Source organism: Oryctolagus cuniculus, chromosome 5 (genome assembly GCF_051225735.1).
Source record: "Oryctolagus cuniculus isolate XC-2025 breed Fujian yellow rabbit chromosome 5, ASM5122573v1, whole genome shotgun sequence".
Lineage (NCBI taxonomy): Eukaryota > Metazoa > Chordata > Mammalia > Lagomorpha > Leporidae > Oryctolagus > Oryctolagus cuniculus.
The window spans coordinates 102,932,364-102,952,782 of NC_142871.1; the positions used below are offsets into that span (position 1 = coordinate 102,932,364).

The window sequence follows — 20,419 nt, forward strand, 5'->3', positions numbered from 1 at the left end:
AATTAGAACGTCATTTGGGCAGCAGGAAAACTTTCAGTCAGCCATTCCTGTCACCTGCTAATCACATGGCCCATTCTGCCTTGGACGCAATACACAAACTTCGTTTTCGCGATGAAGTGGAAGCACTTGGATTGACTTGGATCTTCAGAACCACCTGGCTCATCCTTTGCGGATTTCCCTGGATGCTGCGGTCCCTCAGTATAGGTTAAAACCCTTGACAGCCAGCGCCTCAGGGAGAGGACACCAGAGCTGCCAGCGCCAGCACGCTGCGGCCTGAGCTGTCAGCGCGGTGACGTCATGGCGTCCCGGACGCGCCCCGCCCATAGGCAGTCCTTCCCGCCACGCCTCTACCCGCCTCGTCGCCAGGGGACGCTGGTGGGTCGGATCTCCTTGGCAACCGTTTGCTCCGCCCCCTCCGCCCCTTTAACCTTTAGGGCGCGCGGGTGCCGCGTCCAGAGCACTCTCTCCCCTCTCCCCCTCCCCTTCCCCTACCCCCTGAGCTCAGGCCTGTCGGACCGGAAGCGAAGATGGCGGCGGCGGCGGCGGCGGCTGCTGGCGCTGCTTCGGCGGAGCTGGTGATCGGCTGGTGCATATTCGGCCTCTTACTACTGGTAGGGGAGGCGCCTGGAGTGGTCCCAGTGTTAGGGCTGGCGGGAGGAGGGAGGGGCGAGTCGGGCAGCTGGCCTCGCCTGGTCCGGCGACCCTCCTCGCCCCGCCCCACTTTTCAGCCTGCACGGTGCTGAGCTCCTCTGCCCGGGGCGGGGGCGGTGCTGGCGACGGGGAGGAGCCTTGCTTGCTGGACGCTTTTGCCTTCTAGTCCCTGATGACGTTTAATGTTGCAGGTTTCATTTTTGGAAACTTGCCTTCTTCCCTTACTTGGGCACCGGGGCCGGTGGGTTTGGGGACGCAGATGAGCTGAGAAGGGTGTGGTGACTTTGGTCCCCTGTGGGGACAGGGGCACTCCGTGTGCGTCGATGTTTGCCAGTTCCGTAGGCGCTGGCGTTGTTTACTTGTCTGCTTTCTAAAGGTTGTTTTCCTTGTTTCCTCGCCTTGGGGTGAGTGAGTCTCCAGCCTTCTGTGCCCATTGTGCGATTCTGCCTTGGTGACGTGAGCCGCTCGTTCTGACTTCCAGGTGTCACGTTCCTTTTCAGTCTGGTAGGGTAGAGCTGGAGCCCTCACAGTGTCAGGATGTGTTAACTGCCTGTCTGACTTCAGGTGCCTTCTTTCCCAGCCATTTCGTTTCTGCTCACTCAGTGAGCAAAACGTGGACTGTAATGGTTCCAAAGTAGCATGGTTATTACTTCCATACCCCGTGTAAACACTCTTGGTTGTATTGTTTGGGAGTTCAGTTTGCTTCTATCTCTTCGTATTCTTCAAGACCCTTTTCCTCCTCGTCTTTATCTTCTTCTCTTGTTAATTCTTGTTCCAAGGTCTTTTGACCATTTGCATCACACACACACACACTCACACACACACAACAACAACCTCCAGCTCCGGAAATGAGATATGTTTATTTTCCTTTAATGCTCAGGTTCTCTAGGGTGTTGACACCTTTGTGTGGGATGTTCTAGTAAATTTTTGCAGGGAAGACAACACAAATTTTTTAAAAGGATGATTGTGTGAAAATTTCAGAAAAAGCATTCTTGATGCTTCTCTTGCTACCTTCATGTTCACAGCTAGTAGTATCACCTTTGAACTGGAGCTTGCTTTAATCTTATCATGGAGAAAACGAAACCCTGATGGTTGCTGGTGGTCTCCAGAGCTATCCGGTCTTGTACTTGGAGAGGTCCCTGGGTTTTCCAGTCCCATCAGATTCCATTTGTTTAGAAGAAAACAGACAAGGATGTAACCAGTATTCTAATCTAGTGGGACTGACGTGGCAGTTATTAATAACCATTGAAGGTATAGCAGTTGTGCTGTGAATCGCAGGAGGAGACGAATACATGGCCTTTAAAAAGTTCTGACGTTAGCTGGGGAAACTAACATTCTTGAAACGTGCATTTTGAGCACTGAAAGTCAAAGTATGATTTTGTAGGAGAAATACGACTTCAGAGAATAGAAATTGATACTGAAAAGTGATGAGAACTGTAGTAGATTTTAATTTTTTTGTTTGTTTGTTTGTTTGAAAGACAGAGAGACAGATGGCAGAGATCTTCCTTCTGCTGACTCAGTCTCCAAATACTTGCAACAGCCAGACCTAGCCCCGGCTGAAGCCAGGAGCCTATAACTCAATCTAGGGCTCCCACGGGGGTGGCAGGGACCCTACAACTTGAGCCATCACCTGCTGCCTCCCAGGGTGCACATTAGCAGAGAGCTAGAATGGAGAGTCGAGTTGGAACTCCAACCGAGGCGCTCTGAGGTGGGATGCTAGCATCCCAAGCTCTGTGCCAGAGCCTACTGCTGAGGTAGACTAAAGGTAGATGAAGAAGGGAAGCCATTTCAGTTGATGAAATTCCAGCAGGAACAAATAAAATGGGAGGGAAATAAGGAGTTTGTACTCAAGTGTTGAAGTGGGGGGAATTAGTAATATGGGCTATTGTTTAAGTCTCTGCAGTTCCCTAATTGCTGGTTTATTTAAACAGCTGGATTCTCATGTCTGCTTCTGCATTCAATCTTCTTGTTCATTTTGTGTGTTTGCTTATTTAAGAGGCAGAGAAAGATTGAGAGCTCCTATCTATTGGCTCAGTCCCCAAAGGTCTGCAACTGCCAGGGTGGGTCAGGCCTGGTCATCCTATGAAGTCATCCTGAACTCCTATGTGGATGGCAGGAACCCAATTACTTGAGCCCTCACTGATGTCTCTGAAGGTCTGTACTGGCAGGAAACTGGAATCAGGAGTTGGGCATCAAACCCAGGTATCCGTGACCTAAGATGCAGTATCTTTTTTTTTTTTTTTTTTTTTTTTGACAGGCAGAGTGGACAGTGAGAGAGAGAGAGAGAGAGACTGAGAGAAAGGTCTTCCTTTTTTCCATTGGTTCACCCCCCAATGACTGCTGCGGCCAGCGCAGCGCGGCTGGTGCACCACGCTGATCTGAAGCCAGGAGCCAGGTGCTTCTCCTGGTCTCCCATGCGGGTGCAGGGCCCAAGGACCTGGGCCCTCCTCCACTGCACTCCTGGGCCACAACAGAGAGCTGGACTGGAAGAGGAGCAGCGGGGACGGAGTCCAGCACCCGACCGGGACTAGAACCCGGGGTGCCGGCGCTGGCCAAGGATGCAGTATCTTAACTGGCATAACAGCCACGAGGCTGAATGCCCGCTTCTATATTCAGTCTTCTGAGATAAGTTATTTTGGTTGAAGTTCATGAAAAAAATTCAGTTTCAGTGATGCATACTCTGAAACAGAGTGACGGGGTGGGTGTCGTGGTGCAGTGGGTTAAACCACTTTGAAAGCCTGGCATTCTATATCTGATGCAGTTCAAGTCTAGCTGCTCCACTTCCAAACCCAGCTCCCTGCTTATGCACCTGGGAAAGCAGCAGAAAACGGCCCGAGTGCTTGGGCGCCTGACACCTGTGTTGGAGACCCTGAAGAAATTCTGGGCTCCTGGCTTTGGCCTGGCCTAGCCTCTGCTATTGTAGCCATTTGGGGAGTGAACCAGTGGATGGAAGATCTCTTTCTGTCACTGTCTGTCCTTTCCTCTATCATGCTGCCCTTCAAATAAATACATAAATCTTTTTTTTTTTAAAAAAGACATAGATTATTTTTAAGATACTTTGATACTATGCCAAAACTCAACAATATTAAAATCTTTTAGTCCAACTTGCACTTTGAATGGCTCTTGTACTCATGCATGGTTTAATACCATAATCTATTTTTATTCAAAAAGTGCTGATTCACTGATTTATAGGCATCTTCCAAATTGGTATGTTTCATTACATGATATCAAAATATCGCATTCATTAAGTCATCACTGATCTTTTTAGGAAATTTCCCCCAAATTCTTAAGTATTGAGGCCTTGTCAAGCTCATAATAGTCAATACAAATTTTCTAAAATTCTGATTCTCATTTGAAAGCTTGAAGTTTATCACTAGTAACAAATATTGTCAATTTTTCTTGAATTGATTTTGTTCATTTGACATAAATCTCTCAAACATCCAAGACTGAATAACCATAGTTTCAGTTGTTCTTTCAAATGAAAATGGTGCTCAAGAGGGGCCAGCATTTATGGCATAGCAGGTAAAGCTGCTGCCTTCAAACCTGCATCCCTCATGGGCGCCTGTTCAAGTCCCACCTACTCCGCTTCTGATCCTGCTCCCTGCTAGAGGCCTGGGAAAGCAGCAGAGGATTACCCAAGTGCCTGGGCCCTTGTACCCAATTGGGAGACCCAGATGAGGCTCCTGGCTCCTGACTCTGGCCTGAGCAAGCCGTTCTGTTACAGCCATTTGAAAGAGAGAATCAATAGATGGAAGATCTCTCCCTCTCTCTCTCTGTAATTCTGACTTTCAGGTAAATAAAGAAATATTCAAAAAGAAAGAAAGAAAGAGAAAAGGAAAATGATGTTGTTTGAAAAGAGTGACCAGTCTGGCTTTCAGCTCTTAAGTACTTTGGTGCTTTTCCTGGAGATGGCTATCCCACCTCCATCTGCAATAGAAGGACTTAATTTTACCCCATAATGTATTACAAAAAATGCAAAAGCAATGCAGTGTCAAAGCTTGATAAAGTAAATTTTTACTGCTTTTCAAGCACAGTCGTAAGTTAAATTGTGTGTGTGTGTGGGGGGGTGAAGAATGTAATGAGTACTTGCACAGCTTGGTGCCATTTTCTTGATTTGTCCTAATGCACTAGCAGTTTTGACCGTTGTGGCTTATGAATCAGGAGTGCAAATGTTAGCACAGTGAAGAAGGTAACTGACATCTTAGTATGGTGAGAATAAACATTTTAACTCTAGAATTCTTGGCGTCTGAGGATTTAACACTTTGCAAACTGCTTCCAGTAATCTGAAGAATCGGGACATGAATGTTTCTACTTTATGATTTTGGGCAAACAGAATAGGCTTCAGTTTCTACTACCGCATAAAGAATTGTTAGATTTGGTCTCTCATGCTTGTAATCTGTCTGCGTTTACCGTATCAGACCTAAGCGGTTCTAACATGTTCCCAAGGCTCACGCCGTCTGTACATTGCATTGTTGATTACTGATGAGACAGTCTTCATTTCTGTGACGCATATTTACTCTTGTACTTTACAGTGTGAGCATCACTTGGGAACTTGTTAGAAATACAAAATATATGGTTGTAGACCTACTGAATCAAAATCTGCGGCTTAACAAGATCCCAGGCAGTATCTTTGCTTATTAGTTTAATAAACACTCATTCATTTTTATTCTTTCCTCTACCCCAATGGTTCTCAGCCTTAGCTGCTCACTAAAACTAGAGAGATTTTAAAATCCCAATGACCAGACCAGTTAGCTCTGAATATCTTGGGAGGGATTGGGAAAACTATTCCAACTCTTTCTTTAACTGCCAGCAGTTATTTGTTAGTTTCTTTTAAAAATTGCTCTAAGGTGTTATTTCATTTAATAACAATTAATATTAGATATATATATAAATAATATTAAGAAACACTTAGAAATAATTACTGCTGTTGGTTAGGAGTTATTATGACCAAGCACTGTGCTAAATTTTACATTTCATTTAGTCCTTTCATCCTTCTGATTTCCATTTTATAGATGAGGAATTTGATTATTTTATAGTACAGTACCTGTTAATAGATACATTGTAAACTACAGAGCAAAAAACTCTTTGGAGTTTTTCTAAAACTATCAAGGGATTCTGAGACCCCAAAGTTCCAGAACCCTGAATGCTACTTGGTTCCCTTTTTCAGCTTGCCTGCTTAGTTACTCTTTCCTTTGCAGGAAGGCCTAGCACTTTGAACTTTGTAAACGTGCAGGTTTCCTTTTATTCCTGACATCCAGCAAAAACTGTATTGAACGTGCTGTGTCAAGTTCTGTCAAGGATAGAGACAAAAAACTAAGCTTCCAGGGACTGCAAAACAAATTTGATGAATGCTTGCAATACTTATTAATTCATTTTTAAACAGACCCTTTAAAATGTTAATGTAAATGCATCCTATGAAAAATAGCTCTTTTCCAAAACAATTGAAACATTAATAAATACTGAGACCAGAATTTGAGCCGAGATTCCCAAGTTTTAATTCCCTTGTCACTTAATTTTTTTTTCCTGCTGTTCTGTCATTTGAAATGCTAGCAGAATGAAGGAATGACAAAAGAACTTGGAGTATGGATTTTGGGTGCATTGTGCCAAGTGAAGGAAGCCAGACTCAAAAGATGATACACTGTATGAACACATTTATGACATTTTAGAAAAGGCAGAAGCTATAGGGACAGATAACATGTATAATGCTTGTGAGGTTAACTACAATGGGACAAAGGGAAATCTCTAGTGTATTGGAACTATTCTTGTATCTAGATTGTGGTAGGAAAAGTTGAAAGTTGTGAAAGTGGTCAGTTGGTTTCAGGCTCCTGAATTAGGACATCAGAAAGGAAATGCAGGTGGATCTTTTCAACAGGTGAAAGGACAAAACAGAGCTTTTGTCCCAGTGCTCTTTCTGAGCTTATTGAAAACAGTGGTTCTCAAGTTTGGCTCTAATTGTAAATCCTGAGGCATTTAGATGCCTGGAGGAACCTCACTCTAACTGATTGAATTAATGGGGAGCAGGTAGAGGAGTGTCTAACCTAACCTAAGGGTATTATAAAACTGCCCAGGTGATTCTTAGAGGCAAGGCTGAGAACCACTGACTTATTATCTGTCTGTGTTGTCGCTTGGATTAAGTACAGCATAGGATCTCAAAATGTGATCCCTTGACCAGCAGCAGACTCATCTGGGGATCTATTACAAATTCAGATTTTCGAGTCCTACCTCAGACTTCATGAAAATACTTAGGGTGGTAACAAACATTTCTTTCTGTTCCGTTTTAGGCTATTTTGGCATTCTGCTGGATATATGTTCGTAAATACCAAAGTCAACGGGAAAGTGAAGTTGTCTCCACCATAACAGCAATTTTTTCTCTAGCAATTGCACTAATCACATCAGCACTTCTACCAGTGGATATATTTTTGGTTTCTTACATGAAAAATCAAAATGGCACATTTAAGGTAAATATTATTGTACTGTGTTTCTATGTTTTTTTTTTTTCCCTTTAAAATTCTTGGCAATCAAATGTTATCATTTACCAGTCCAGTCTGTATTGTGTTCTGATTTTGTATCTGGGATTAAATGAGACCAGAAATGTAGCTTAGACACTGAGAATGCAGAAACTAACATGGCAGACTAGAAACAGACAATTAATTGATAAAAGAGCTCTTAATTTGACAATTGCAAGTGTGAGATAATGACTTGCTAATCATATAATGTTCTCAATAATCATAATAGGTTTTATTTTTGAATCTGTTGTAAATATGCTTCCCTTGAGCGTTATTTGGTTTTGATTTGCATTAATGCAATAAGTGAATGATTTAGAGGGGGTTTTGTTAATAGTAGATCAGAATTTTTTGGGGGTTGTAATTTAGGAGACAGGAAAGACAGCAAGCTCAGAGAGCTTTGTGGTTCAGTCCCCACAAAGCCCACAGTGGCAGGACCGAACCAAAACCAGGAGCGAGGAACCTGATGCAGGTCTCCTAAATGTATGGCAGGGACCCAACTACTTGAGACATCACCTGCTAGCAACCTGCTAGTGTCCGGGCACAGTTTACTGTTTACCAACAGCGTGCCGGCACCACCCACCGAGGGCTGCTGCAGCTCGGTGTTTGGTGCCTGGGCGTTCTCTCTCAGGCGGCGCCATGCCAACGGTGCTGGGGTTTGAAGGCAGCGCCAACAAGATTGGCGTGGGAGTGGTGCGGGATGGCAAGGTGTTGGCCAACCCGCGGCGGACCTATGTCAGGCCTCCGGGCACAGGATTCCTTCCAGGTGACACTGCCAGGCACCACTGAGTTGTTATCCTAGATCTGCTACAGGAGGCGCTGACCAAGGCAGGATTAACCTCCCAGGATATTGAGTGCGTTGCCTACACCAAGGGTCCTGGCATGGGTGCTCCACTGGTTTCTGTGGCTGTCGTGGCTCGTACTGTGGCCCAGCTGTGGAATAAGCCATTGCTAGGCGTGAACCACTGTAAAGGCCACATTGAGATGGGCCGTCTCATCACTGGAGCCACCAGCCCAACTGTGCTGTATGTCAGCGGGGGAAACACACAGGTGATTGCGTACTCAGAACATCTTTACCGCATCTTTGGGGAGACCATCGATATTGCTGTGGGTAACTGTCTGGATCGTTTTGCCCGAGTGCTCAAGATTTCTAATGACCCAAGTCCTGGCTACAACATTGAACAGATGGCAAAGAGAGGCAAGAAACTGGTCGAGCTGCCCTACACTGTAAAGGGGATGGATGTCTCATTCTCAGGGATTCTGTCTTTTATTGAGGATGCAGCTCAGCGGCTGCTGACCACAGGCGAGTGTACTCCTGAGGATCTGTGTTTCTCCTTGCAGGAAACCATGTTTGCAATGCTGGTAGAGATCACGGAGCGAGCTATGGCGCACTGTGGCTCCCAGGAGGCCATCATTGTGGGAGGTGTGGGGTGTAACATGAGGCTACAGGAGATGATGGAGATAATGTGCCAGGAACGCGGAGCTAAGCTTTTTGCCACAGATGAGAGATTCTGCATTGATAATGGAGCCATGATAGCCCAGGCCGGCTGGCAGATGTTCCAGGCCGGACACAGAACCCCACTCCGTGATTCTGGGATTACACAGAGGTATTGGACAGATGAAGTAGAAGTGACCTGGAGGGACTACAAGATGAACAGGATCAGAGTAGATAGTTTCCTAAGGGGAACCCACAGGAACCTGGGCCTTACTCTCCCTGACATGGGAGTCATGGCAAGGCTATGGACTCCTGTCCCTCTGGCAAAGTTGGGGCCTGCAAGCATGGTTGGGAGCCCCTGTGGAACCTTAGGATGGCTCACAATAAAGAATTTTTGATTAAAAAAAAAAAATTCCAGCGACAGGAAGCTGGAATTGGAAGCAAAGCCAGGACTGGAACCCAGGCACTCCAACATGGGGTGTGAGTGCCTTGGCTGCTGGTGCTTAGCTGTGGGTGCATTATGCTGAACACCCATCACTAGATCAGAATCTTTATCTAGGTTTCATAGTAAGTACTTTGAGTTGGGATAATAGGGTAGCCTGGGATTATGACTGATATGTACCTCACTTTTCTGGACTTGAAGTTCCTCATTTTCAAAATGAAGGGCGTGGACTGGAAGACTTTCAAATTTCCTTTGAATTATGCAAATTATTTTTAGGTTTCTTGTTAGCTTAATCCTCTATGAGGCAGGAACTATTTCTGTTTTATTCAGAGTATCCAGCACATGATATATAAATATTTAAATGGAATAGTATCATTTCAGTTATCTCAGTAATTGGCTCATTTTTGCAGAATAGTTTCCAAATGGCTTAAATTATTTGATAATTATCTTGTAGTTAGTTTTAAATTCATTCTGATTGCTGTAAAATTTCAAAATCTGTTTTTTAAAGGTCATTCATTGAGCAAGCATTAATTGCGCACTTAGTAGATGCAGAACACTGTAGTATTATGAAGATAGTAATGGACATCTATTGAATACGTACTAATATCATTTTATATTTTAAGAAGTTTATGTCTAATAACTACCTTTGATCTCCCAGTCAACCCTATGGGTAGACACTATTCTCTATGTTTCTATGAGCCAGAAACCAAGGTTCAGAGAGATGAAGTAATAAAATGGCTAAGATTTGAAGCTCTGCAGTCTGGCCTCAGAGCTCTTCATTCGCTAGGTTTCTTTGAGAAAAATGAACTCTTGAGGCTGGCGCTGTGGTACAGTAGGTTAATCCTCCACCTGCGCTGGGATCCCATATGGGACATTTTAGTCTTGGCTGCTCCTCTTCCAATCCAGCTCTCTGCTGTGCCCTGGGAAAGCAGTAGAAGATCACCCAAGTCCTTGGACCTCTGCACCCACGTGGGAGACCTGGAGGAAGCTCCTTGGCCCCTGGCTTTGGATCGGTCCAACTCTGACCATTGCGGCCATTTGGGGAGTGAACCTGCCAAAGAAAATACAAAGTTGTAGTTAGTGCCCTTACCTTATATCTGTTAAATACAAATGTAGCATCAGTAATTAGGGAGGGGAAACATCTTTGTTAATGGCTTTTATCCACTTTATAAAAACTTTTATTATTATAGAATTATTTATCCAGCAATTGTAAGTTCTATTTTGTTTTTCTGTTCTTCAGAGTTACTAGTGCTTTCTTTATTTTCAGAGAATAACCAGGTAGCTTAGCTAGTGTATCATGTTTTTTCTTGGTACTTTGATACTTTTTTCTTGATATTTTGACTCATTCTTAGTATGTGGTTTTCTCATTCCCATCTCTTCTTTCTCATTTTTTGATTAGTGAAATTCATGCTTTGCATTTGATGGTCTCCTATTTGCTGACTCTCAAAAGAAGTGAAAAAATTAAATTTTTAAAATATTTTAAAGGGAGGGAGGGAGAAACAGTGATCTTTCATATGCTGGTTCATTCCCCAAATGCCTTCATTGCCTGGGGTTAGGTAAGTAAGAAGCCAGGAGCCCACATCTCAAAAGGAGTCTCCCACATCGGGGCAATGACACAAGTACTTGAACTATCATCTACCACCTCCCTTGGTGCACATTAGCAGGACGCTGGAATATAAAGCAAAGTTTAGAAGCTAGGCACTCTGATGTGAAAAATGGGCATCGTAAGTGACTTCCTTACTATTGCGCACCATTTTTTAAAGCAACTTTTCCCCAATGAACTTTTTTTAAGATTTATTTATTTGAAAGACAGAGTTACAGAGAGAGGTAGAGACAGAGAGAGAGAGGTCTTCCAACCACTGGTTCACTCCCCAGGTGGCTGCAACAAACAGAGCTGTGCTGATCCGAAGCCAGGAGCTTCTTCTGGGTCTCCCATGTGGGTGCAGGAACCCAAGGACTTGGGCCATCTTCTGCTGCTTTTCCAGGCCATAGCAGAGAGCTGGATCAGAAGAGGAGCAGCTGGGACTAGAACTGGTGCCCATATGGGATGCCGGCGCTTCAGGCCAGGGCTTTAACCCGCTGTGCCACAGCACCGGCCCCATGAACTTTTCTTTAGGTACTTAAAGATTAGTGCCAATATTTAACAGTTACGACTTGATGCCACAGTTGTAGATCTAGTCATGTTAAAGATATGCCACTTGGCTCTAATCTATTCTACTTTTATTAGGTAGAGTAAGTGTGTGAATTCACATTGTTTTCTATGATGATTTGTACTGTATCCTAGCTTTTATACTGTGCATTTTATTCCTTTTTTTTTTTTACGATTTTATTTATTTATTTAAAAGAGTTACACAGAGAAAGAAGGAGAGGCAGAGAGAGAGAGAGAGAGAGAGGGAGAGAGGTCTTTCATCTGCTGGTTCAGTCCCCAGTTGGCCGTAACGGCCAGAGCTGTGCAGATTCAAAGCCAGGAGCCAGGAACTTCTTCCGGGTCTCCCACAGGGTATAGGGGCCCAAGGTCTTGAGCCATCTTCTACTGCTTTCCCAGGCCAGAGGCTGGATCCTGAGTGGAGCAGCTGTGACATGAACTGGCTGCCCATTTGGGATGCTGACACTGCAGGCAGAGGCTTTTACCCACTACGCCACAGCTCTGGCCCTGCATTTTATTCTTAAATGAGTATCTGTGCATTGCCTATAAGTTTCTGCATTTCCTCCTTAAATATTTTAAAGCTGCTGCACTCATTATGAACTTGGTTGCAATGTATGATTATGTGGAAACTGTGTGTATCATCAGTGATTGCCAGTATTTTTCTGAAGAACAGAAGGTAGCCAGGCTGTTCTGTGAGCAGCCAGTCAACGCTGCTTTCTTTTTGTCTTAGTTACCATCTTAGCTTATTATTACCTTTATTATATCCTCTCTGTCTTATCATGGCTGGTGTATATTATAATGCCTGAGATGTTTCTCTTAACTTTTCTTCAACATACAGCATTACTAATAATTTTAGCTAGAAGATTTTCTTCTTTTTTTTTGTGAAATAATTTTTTAGCTAAACAAGGACCTTAAAACATAGCTAAAGGCTCTCTAAAAAAATTTTCTGTAGTTGGCCAGTAGAAAGTGTTATACAGAAAGTCTGCCAATCAAAAATAAAACATACAAACTGACACTAGTGTGAACAATTATTCTTTATTTTATACAACATATAAACTTTTTTTAAAATTGGTAGTAAAGACCAGGCATCACAACAGTTAGTGTTTGAGTGTATTTCATAACTTTTTCCCATTCTCTAATGATTAATCTCTTTATGTGTTTGACAAGTGTCTAAGTTGAACTCTACTTTTGCCTCATTCCTATTTTCTAATTATGTTCATCTTAGAACTTTGTATTCTTCGTTGAGCCTTAACTGTATTTACTTACTCATTAAGCCCATAGTACATGCCTGACAATTGTAGGTGCTGGAGAGTAACAAGCAGAACAGAAGAGATTGCTTTACAGCTTTCAGTCGGTGAAGGCCAGACCAATAGTCAGTCAATAAATATAACAAGGTAGAAATTTTGAGGTTGTTGAGATCTGGATGAGGAGCCTATCAGGTGAGGAGCCACAGGGAGACCATCTAGAGAGAAACAAGCAGAAAATGCAGAGACTCTCAGACAGGGATAAAGTTGCTTTATTTGGCTGAAGTGTGATAATGAGGGTTTTGTTTTGGTAAAAGCTAGATCCAGAGAGTGACAGGGGTTAGATGGTGTATCACTTTTGGGTTATGTAAATGAGTTTCTCCTTCTGCAATGGGAAGTTAATACAAATAAAAATAATGATAATTTGGACTAAAGTAGAGCTGGTTGAGAGGAATGATTAAGAATGGCATATTTTTGGAGGGAGAACTGTTTAGATGTACTAAGAGGTGGTGAGTGAAAATGAAACTTAGAGCACTGATGCATGGGGTTGTATACACCTGAGAAAAATAGGGAAGTGCAGAGGACTAATGACATGTATGCACGTAGGCAAGTGGAGAAGTCGAGATGGAGCTGAAGTCTCCAAGGAGAGCTTAGTACTGGAGAGAATACTTGAAGGTCAAAATGGATGATATTTGGAGTAATGGACTGATCAGTAGCTGGAGAGACTGAGCATTTAGGAAAAATTTGACAATGGATTACGGACTGAAGTGCTCCATTATGTAGAGGCCAACTAAAGGGGAGAAGCTGTAAACTGAGAGATAGGAAGGAAAACTGAAGAGAAATTCAGAAGAAGAGTATGTTTCAGGAAGAGAGAATGATAGCTCTTTTTGATTGATGTTAAGAGGTGAAGTTAGAGGACAAGAAAAGAGAGCCTTGGCTTTGGCCATTGGTGGGTATGAAGAGTAATTTCATTGGGGCAGTAGAGTAGTCAGATTGGAGTGGGTTAAATGTTAAAGAGAGATGAGAGAGTAGTGGTAGAGAATGCTGACAACTTTTCAGGAAGTTTTGTCCTCTAGGGGATTAAGAAGTGGTGTTTATGGGGATATTTTTTATGTGTGCTTATGCGTGAGGTTACTAGAGTTTGCATACTTTAGAATTCAATAGAGTAGAGAAATTTTTGAGTGAGGAGAAAAATACCATTGCAGGTGTAATGTCCTTGAGAAGGCAAAGGAGTTTGATTTCTAAAAGTGAAAGAACTGGAACATAAATAGGAGTATGGGCACTTTGGAGGAAGGAAGACTTAGGATACAGATTGAGCTGGGTTTCAAATTTAGTAGGGAGTTGAGTGAGCCTCTGTGTTTTGGCTTCAAATTATTTTAGAGTATCTAAGCCAGTGTTTCTCAATCACTGACATCTTACAATGAATAATTCTTGGTTAGAGGGGACTGTCCTATGCATTGTAGGTGTTCAACAACATCTTTGGCCTCTATTTGCTAGATTCTTGCAGCACTCTGCCTACTCCCCATTCCCTGACCAATTCTCTAGACATTGCCAGATGTCCCACGGGAAACAAATTGGCTACTGAATAACAGTCATTGATCTAAGGTGAGATTATCAGGTAAAAGTGAGGAGAGTCATGTTGGAGCTTATGTTCCACAGAGGGTCTTAAAAACTCATCAATCTTGGCTGGCGCTGCGGCTCACTAGGCTAATCCTCCGCCTTGCGGCGCCAGCACACCGGGTTCTAGTCCCGGTCAGGGCTCCGGATTCTGTCCCGGTTGCCCCTCTTCCAGGCCAGCTCTCTGCTGTGGCCAGGGAGTGCAGTGGACGATGGCCCAAGTCCTTGGGCCCTGCACCCCATGGGAGACCAGGAGAAGCACCTGGCTCCTGCCATCGGATCAGCGCGGTGTGCCGGCCGCAGCACGCCGGCCGCGGCAGCCATTGGAGGGTGAACCAACGGCAAAGGAAGACCTTTCTCTCTGTCTCTCTCTCTCTCACTGTCCACTCTGCCTGTCAAAAAAAAAAAAAAAAAAAAAAAACATCAATCTTGAAGAATGAGAAAGGGAAATTACACATGTGACCCACTATATCTTTGTTCAGTGGAATGCATATCTTTTCCCTTTCTTGTGAAATATGCTTTATTTAATACCTTTTTAAAATAGTCTTTCTCATATTCCTTTGTGTTTTGAATGACTGAAGTTCCTTTTAGTTTCTGGGGTGGAAGATGATAGTTTATAAAACATACCAAGGGCATACATAGTACTTCTCAAAATGTAGAATAAGAAAAGTTTCATAAAATAAGCTCTCTTGACATGACATCAGATATTTTGGAGGGAATAGAATGTATAAAAGTCCAAAATACTAATAGTACTTGAATGATGTACATTTTACACATATTTGTAGCTTTAAAATTGTAGCAGTTATATTTTCTTATTACCATAAGAACTGGTTAGACAAAAAAAATCTTGTTGAATAAAAGATGTTACATTTCAGTGATTCTTGAGACTTAAATGATCTCGGATTAAGAAAAAAAAGATTTTACTGCAATCTAGGTTTTTCTTTTTTTAAGGTTTATTTACTTATTTGAAAGTCAGAGTTACAGAGAGAGAGAGAGGGAGAGAGAGCTCTTCCAAACTCTGGTTCACTCCCCAAATGCTCACAACAGCCAGGACTAAGCCAGACTAAAGCCAGGAGCCAGGAGCTTCTTCTGGGTCTCCCAGGAGGATGCAGGGGACCTGGGCCATCCTCTTTGTTTTCCCGGACACATTAGCAGGGAGCTAGAGTGGAGGTGGAGCAGTCTGGACTTGAATCAGCTCCCATATGTGATGCCAGCGTTGCAGGCGGTGGCTTAACCAGTCATGCCACAATACTGGCCCCAGATTTCTGTCTTTAATTTTGTTTACCAAGATTGGGCTCTTATCTGATTTTAAAGTTTAACACTTAAGAAAAAAATTGAGATGCAAAAATAGAGGTACACACACACACACACACACATACACACTCACAGAGAGATAGCTTCCATCTTCTGGTTCACTCCCCAAATGCCTACAAGAGTTGGAGCTGGACGAAAGTGAAGCTAGGAACCCAGAACTCAATCCTAGTCTCCCACATGAGTGGCAGGGACCCAAATACTTGAGCCATCATCTGTTGCCTCCAGGGTGCGCATTTAACAGGAAACTGGAATCAGAAACTGAGCCAGGACTTGAGCCCAGGCAGGTTTAAGTTTTCTAAAAGATGAATTGGTTAATTTGCAAGGCAGAGCAATAGAGAGAGGGGAGACAGAGATCTCCCATCTGCTGGTTCACTCAAAAAGTGGCTGCAGCAGCCAGGGCTGGGCCAGGCTGAAGCCAGGAGCCAGGAACTCCATCCTGGTCCCCAACATGAGTGGAAGAGACCTAAGTACTTGGAACATTTTCTGAAGCCTTCCCATTTACATTAGCATAAGCTGGACCAGGAGTACAGTTGCAGGGACTCTAACCAACACTCCAATATGGGATGCTGGTGTCACAAACCGCAGCTTAACCAGCTGTGCCACAGTGTTGGCCCTCGTCTCATTTTTAATGTCTGCAATGTATTCTATGTTGAGTGTATAGCAATACACTTTAACATTTCTGCTCTGGAAATTGAGATTATCACCGATTCCTTGTTTGTTTTTTCTTTTTAGAGATATTCTAAACAACATTCTCGTGAATACTGTTTGGCAAAAGGCTCTTCAGAAAACCAAATAAATATTACTTGATTCAGGTTTGAATTTACTGAGATAAGGTCAGCAAATGTGTAGGTTCTTTTATAATTCAACATTATGAACAGATAAGCTCTCTCAAAGTGCAGCGGCCTTAGCACAGGTGCCTCAACTTCATCTTCTTTCTTATAGGGTCAGCAGAAGGGTGGTCTTGCAGGTAGACAAACGCTGTGGACTTGGATGTCAAGTAATTGCAGCTGAGGAGATACAGGCTATTCATGGAGTGCTAGAATAGTCTGGTTGCTAAACACCTGGGGATACTTTGGCTTCCTTGGTCTCATGAGTAATTGAAATTGCGAGTATCTTTTCCAACGTGGGAAAGGGAGACCACATTTGGACTCTCTTAGTGGGAGCAGCCCAGGAAGAATCCTGAGGTCATTTGTTGGACAATATTGCTTGGCTTTAAAAAAATGTATCTTTAGGGGCAGGCATTTGGCTTGGAGCAGGGGATGGGAAATCTTTTTTTATGCAAAGGACCATTTGGATATTTATAACATTATTTATTCATGGGCTATAAAAAGTTACCAGCTTAAAAATTAGCCTGCTATAGATTTTTTGAATTTCGAGTCCCAGAGGCGATTGCCTTGACAGGGTCAGACCCAGTGATTACATGGGCCTTATGTACCCGTGGGCCAGACATTCCCCACTGTTGGCCTAGTGGTTAAAATCCTACTGGGATGTCCATGTCCCATTTTAGAGTGTCTGGGTTTTAGTACCTGCTCTGCCTCCAATTCCAGCTTCTGATAATGTGTACCCTGGGAGGGAACAGGTGATGGCTTAAGCATTTGGGTTCTTCCCACCCATGTGGGAGACTTGAATTGAGTTCTTGGCTCCTGGGTTCAGCCCTGACCAAGCCTGGCTATTGTCATTTGGGGATGCAGCAGTGGATCAGAGGAACTCTTTCTATTTGCCTGTCTCTGTCTCTCTGCCTTTCAAATAAATAAGTAAGTAAAGAAATATTGTTCAAGCCGGCACCGTGGCTCAATAGGCTAATCCTCCACCTTGCAGCGCCGGCACACCGGGTTCTAGTCCCGGTTGGGGCGCCGGATTCTGTCCCGGTTGCCCCTCTTCCAGGCCAGCTCTCTGCTATGGCCAGGGAGTGCAGCGGAGGATGGCCCAGGTGCTTGGGCCCTGCACCCCATGGGAGACCAGGAAAAGCACCTGGATCCTGGCTCCTGCCATCGGATCAGCGCGGTGCGCCGGCTGCAGCGGCGGCCATTGGAGGGTGAACCAACGGCAAAGGAAGACCTTTCTCTCTCTGTCTCTCTCTCTCACTGTCCACTCTGCCTGTCAAAAAAAAAACAAACAAAAAAAAAACAAACAAAAAAAGAAATATTGTTCAAATAAAGTAGGATGATAATTTTTAGGATAGATTGGAGAAAAGATGCCTAGGTCACAGACGATTCTTCTTACCATCACTGAGTAGGAGATGGCTTTTCCTCCATGTTTTGCCTCAACTGGACATTATCAACTTAAATTTTACCAATTATGTAGGTGAAAGATTACTGTAAAAATAACTTTTCATGTTTCACTAGTAAAATGTAGTTGTTGGTGAAGTGCAGAATTAATTAAGCGTAGTATTGTTAGTCTTTTAAATATTTTTTTCCTGGCCCTTGCCTAGCTGTGTTTTCAGATGTCTTTTAGAAGCAATATGTCAATATATTCTACTTCCTAACAAATTGGGATTTTGATTGATAATATATATTGTTTTAGAGATTATTTTAGAGGGAATTGGTATTTAAAATCTTTACATTTGGGAACAGGTGACCTTCCATTTATTTAAATCTTTTAGGTGCTATCATTAATAGTTGTCTTTGTGTAGCTAATATGTTTTTACTTGCGCTTAGTAGTCTTTATTGTCATTGGACAAATATTGTATTCTTTTACATTGTGTATTAAAACTTTGCATTTATATAAGTAAATTTGTATTATATTTTCTTTTCAGCATTTATCAACAAGCAATGCATAAATGTTCTTTGGTAGAGGTGTCAGTAGGCAAAAAAGGAAAACAAAGAGAAATAAATCTAAAATTCTTTTAAGGGAAATTTAATATTGATACCCTTCTTTTTTTTTTTTTTTTTTTTATTTTTTGACAGGCAGAGTGGACAGTGAGAGAGAGAGACAGAGAGAAAGGTCTTCCTTTGCCGTTGGTTCACCCTCCAATGGCCGCCGCGGTTGGCGCGCTGTGGCCGGCGCACCACGCTGATCCGATGGCAGGAGCCAGGAGCCAGGTGCTTTTCCTGGTCTCCCATGGGGTGCAGGGCCCAAGCACCTGAGCCATCCTCCACTGCACTCCCTGGCCACAGCAGAGGGCTGGCCTGGAAGAGGGGCAACCGGGACAGAATCCGGCGCCCCGACCGGGACTAGAACCCGGTGTGCCGGCGCCGCTAGGCGGAGGATTAGCCTAGTGAGCCGCGGCGCCGGCCTGATATCCTTCTTAAGAACAGTTACACTGGGGTGTTACCACTGACTTGAACTCAAAGTATTTATAAAAACTTGTTGACCTGGATTATAATTTCAGTCTTTATTAAATAACAGTGATCACTTCCTTCGACTCTCCCAGTTTAATTTTTCACAGAATTTAGGCATTAGACAAAAAAATCTATGACATACCTCAGTTCAGACTAATGTGCATTTTTTCTGTTTGAAAAGACAAATTTGAATCACTTTTTTTAAGTTTAGTAGTTTAAAGAGCACTGTGGGATGGATGCAAAGGAGTCTAGACTAACTTTTAGGTATTTCTTTAAAATTGTGTAGCATACACAAATAAGTTATTTTTGAAATACAAATCAAGTTTGTTACTCTACATAAAATATATCATGATTTTTTCACTGACTTTAGGATAAAGTCCAAAATACTTAGCATGACTCCCCAGTGCCTCCTCATACCCCCTTACCTCCCTCTCTACACTTGCTTTTATTTACTTTTCCAAAATCTCTAGTGAATGTATTAGGCTCTTACAGTTTTTTCAAAACCCTCTTTTATATTTCTTTCCTTCCTGCTATTTTCTCCTTTTCTCTGAGAATATCATTTTTCCTTCAGGCCTCAGTTTAGAGTAGGTTTCGAAAAGCCATCCTCTGATCTTCAGTCTGAGTTAGGTGCCTTTATGTATGTGTGTGTTATTTCCTCAGAATTATGTTGTCATCTCAGAGTTCACTGATTGAAAATTATGTGTATTTGTCACTTCTTGAAGAAATGATAGATTTTAGAAGTGATGTTTAGTCCTATGAAAAGTTAACTATATTTGTTAGATGAATGGATGTTTCATTAGTATTTTTATTGTTTCTATTCTAGGAATGGGCTAATGCTAATGTCAGCAGACAGATTGAAGACACTGTATTATATGGTTACTATAGTAAGTATCAGTTTTATTTCCTGCTTGGGAAGCTCACCAAAATGTAGAATAAAGCTGGTTATGGACTTTTACATTTTGATGTTACATATAAAGTTAATATTTCGTATACCAGAGTATTTCGTATACCAGGAGTAAATAATATGCCTTCATTTCAACATCCAGAAACTTTAACCTGTTTTGCGTTAATTAGGTTCACCTTTAACATTAGTTTGTGGTGGTTGTTTCAGTCAAGTTACTTTAAATCTTGCAAATCTAGTTTTGTTATCATTACTAATTTCCTTTGCTTGAGTTCTCCTTTTAAAGTCTCAGTTCTCAGTTCCTAAGTGTTGATAGCAGAAGAGTGCATTCTGGGGAATTAGTAGCATCCACCGTATTGTACTCTGTAGAGCCATTCTAATCCAGGAATTATGGTTGATTGAGTCTCCTTCCTTCCTGCTCTGTCCCCCTCTTTTCTTGTTATTAGATAATGAAAGCTATATGATAACCACCTGAATGTTTCTAACATTTTCTCTTTGCAAAATCATGAGAGTCATGTTTTTACAACAATGCATAATTACTGAGTTAGGGAAGTGATGCTGTTTTTTTTTTTTTTTTCCAATGATGAATATTAAACTGAGACAATCTACAGAAATGTCTGTTGATGAGACTTCTTTTTCAAGGTTTCTTTGGATTTTAATTTAGCTGCTGTGGTTTTGACCTTTGCCTTTTCCCCTGATTTAAAATCTTAAAGACTCATGACATTCTATTGCTTTGATATGGAGTTTAGAAAATTTTTTGTGGTATTTTAGTATAGAGTGTAATATTCATGATGAAAACATTAGATATAATAAAACCTAATTTTAAGCCCAGTAAGTTAAGACTTTCAAAATGGTTCTATTTTAAGTATCATGTTTCCTTTTTAG

General features: G+C 42.5%; 1 protein-coding gene and 1 pseudogene across 3 annotated transcripts in view; both read left to right on the plus strand.

The window, feature by feature from the left end:
- The first annotated feature begins 509 nt into the window (after positions 1–509).
- LMBRD1 (LMBR1 domain containing 1) overlaps positions 510–20,419 on the plus strand; it is a 143,590-nt gene continuing 123,680 nt past the window's right edge. For 2 of the 3 annotated variants that reach the window (XM_089333068.1, XM_008263085.5), the window contains exons 1-3: positions 510–611; positions 6,933–7,109; positions 19,457–19,517. Coding sequence is in view for 2 of the 3 variants with exons in the window: in XM_008263085.5 (XP_008261307.3) it covers positions 528–611; positions 6,933–7,109; positions 19,457–19,517 (322 nt within the window). In the remaining variant the exon portion in view is untranslated. Of the gene's footprint in view, positions 612–761; positions 893–6,932; positions 7,110–19,456; positions 19,518–20,419 lie in introns of those variants that run through there. The other variant, XM_070073909.2, reaches the window with a different exon arrangement.
- Positions 7,658–9,001, plus strand: LOC127493182 (tRNA N6-adenosine threonylcarbamoyltransferase pseudogene; annotated as a pseudogene).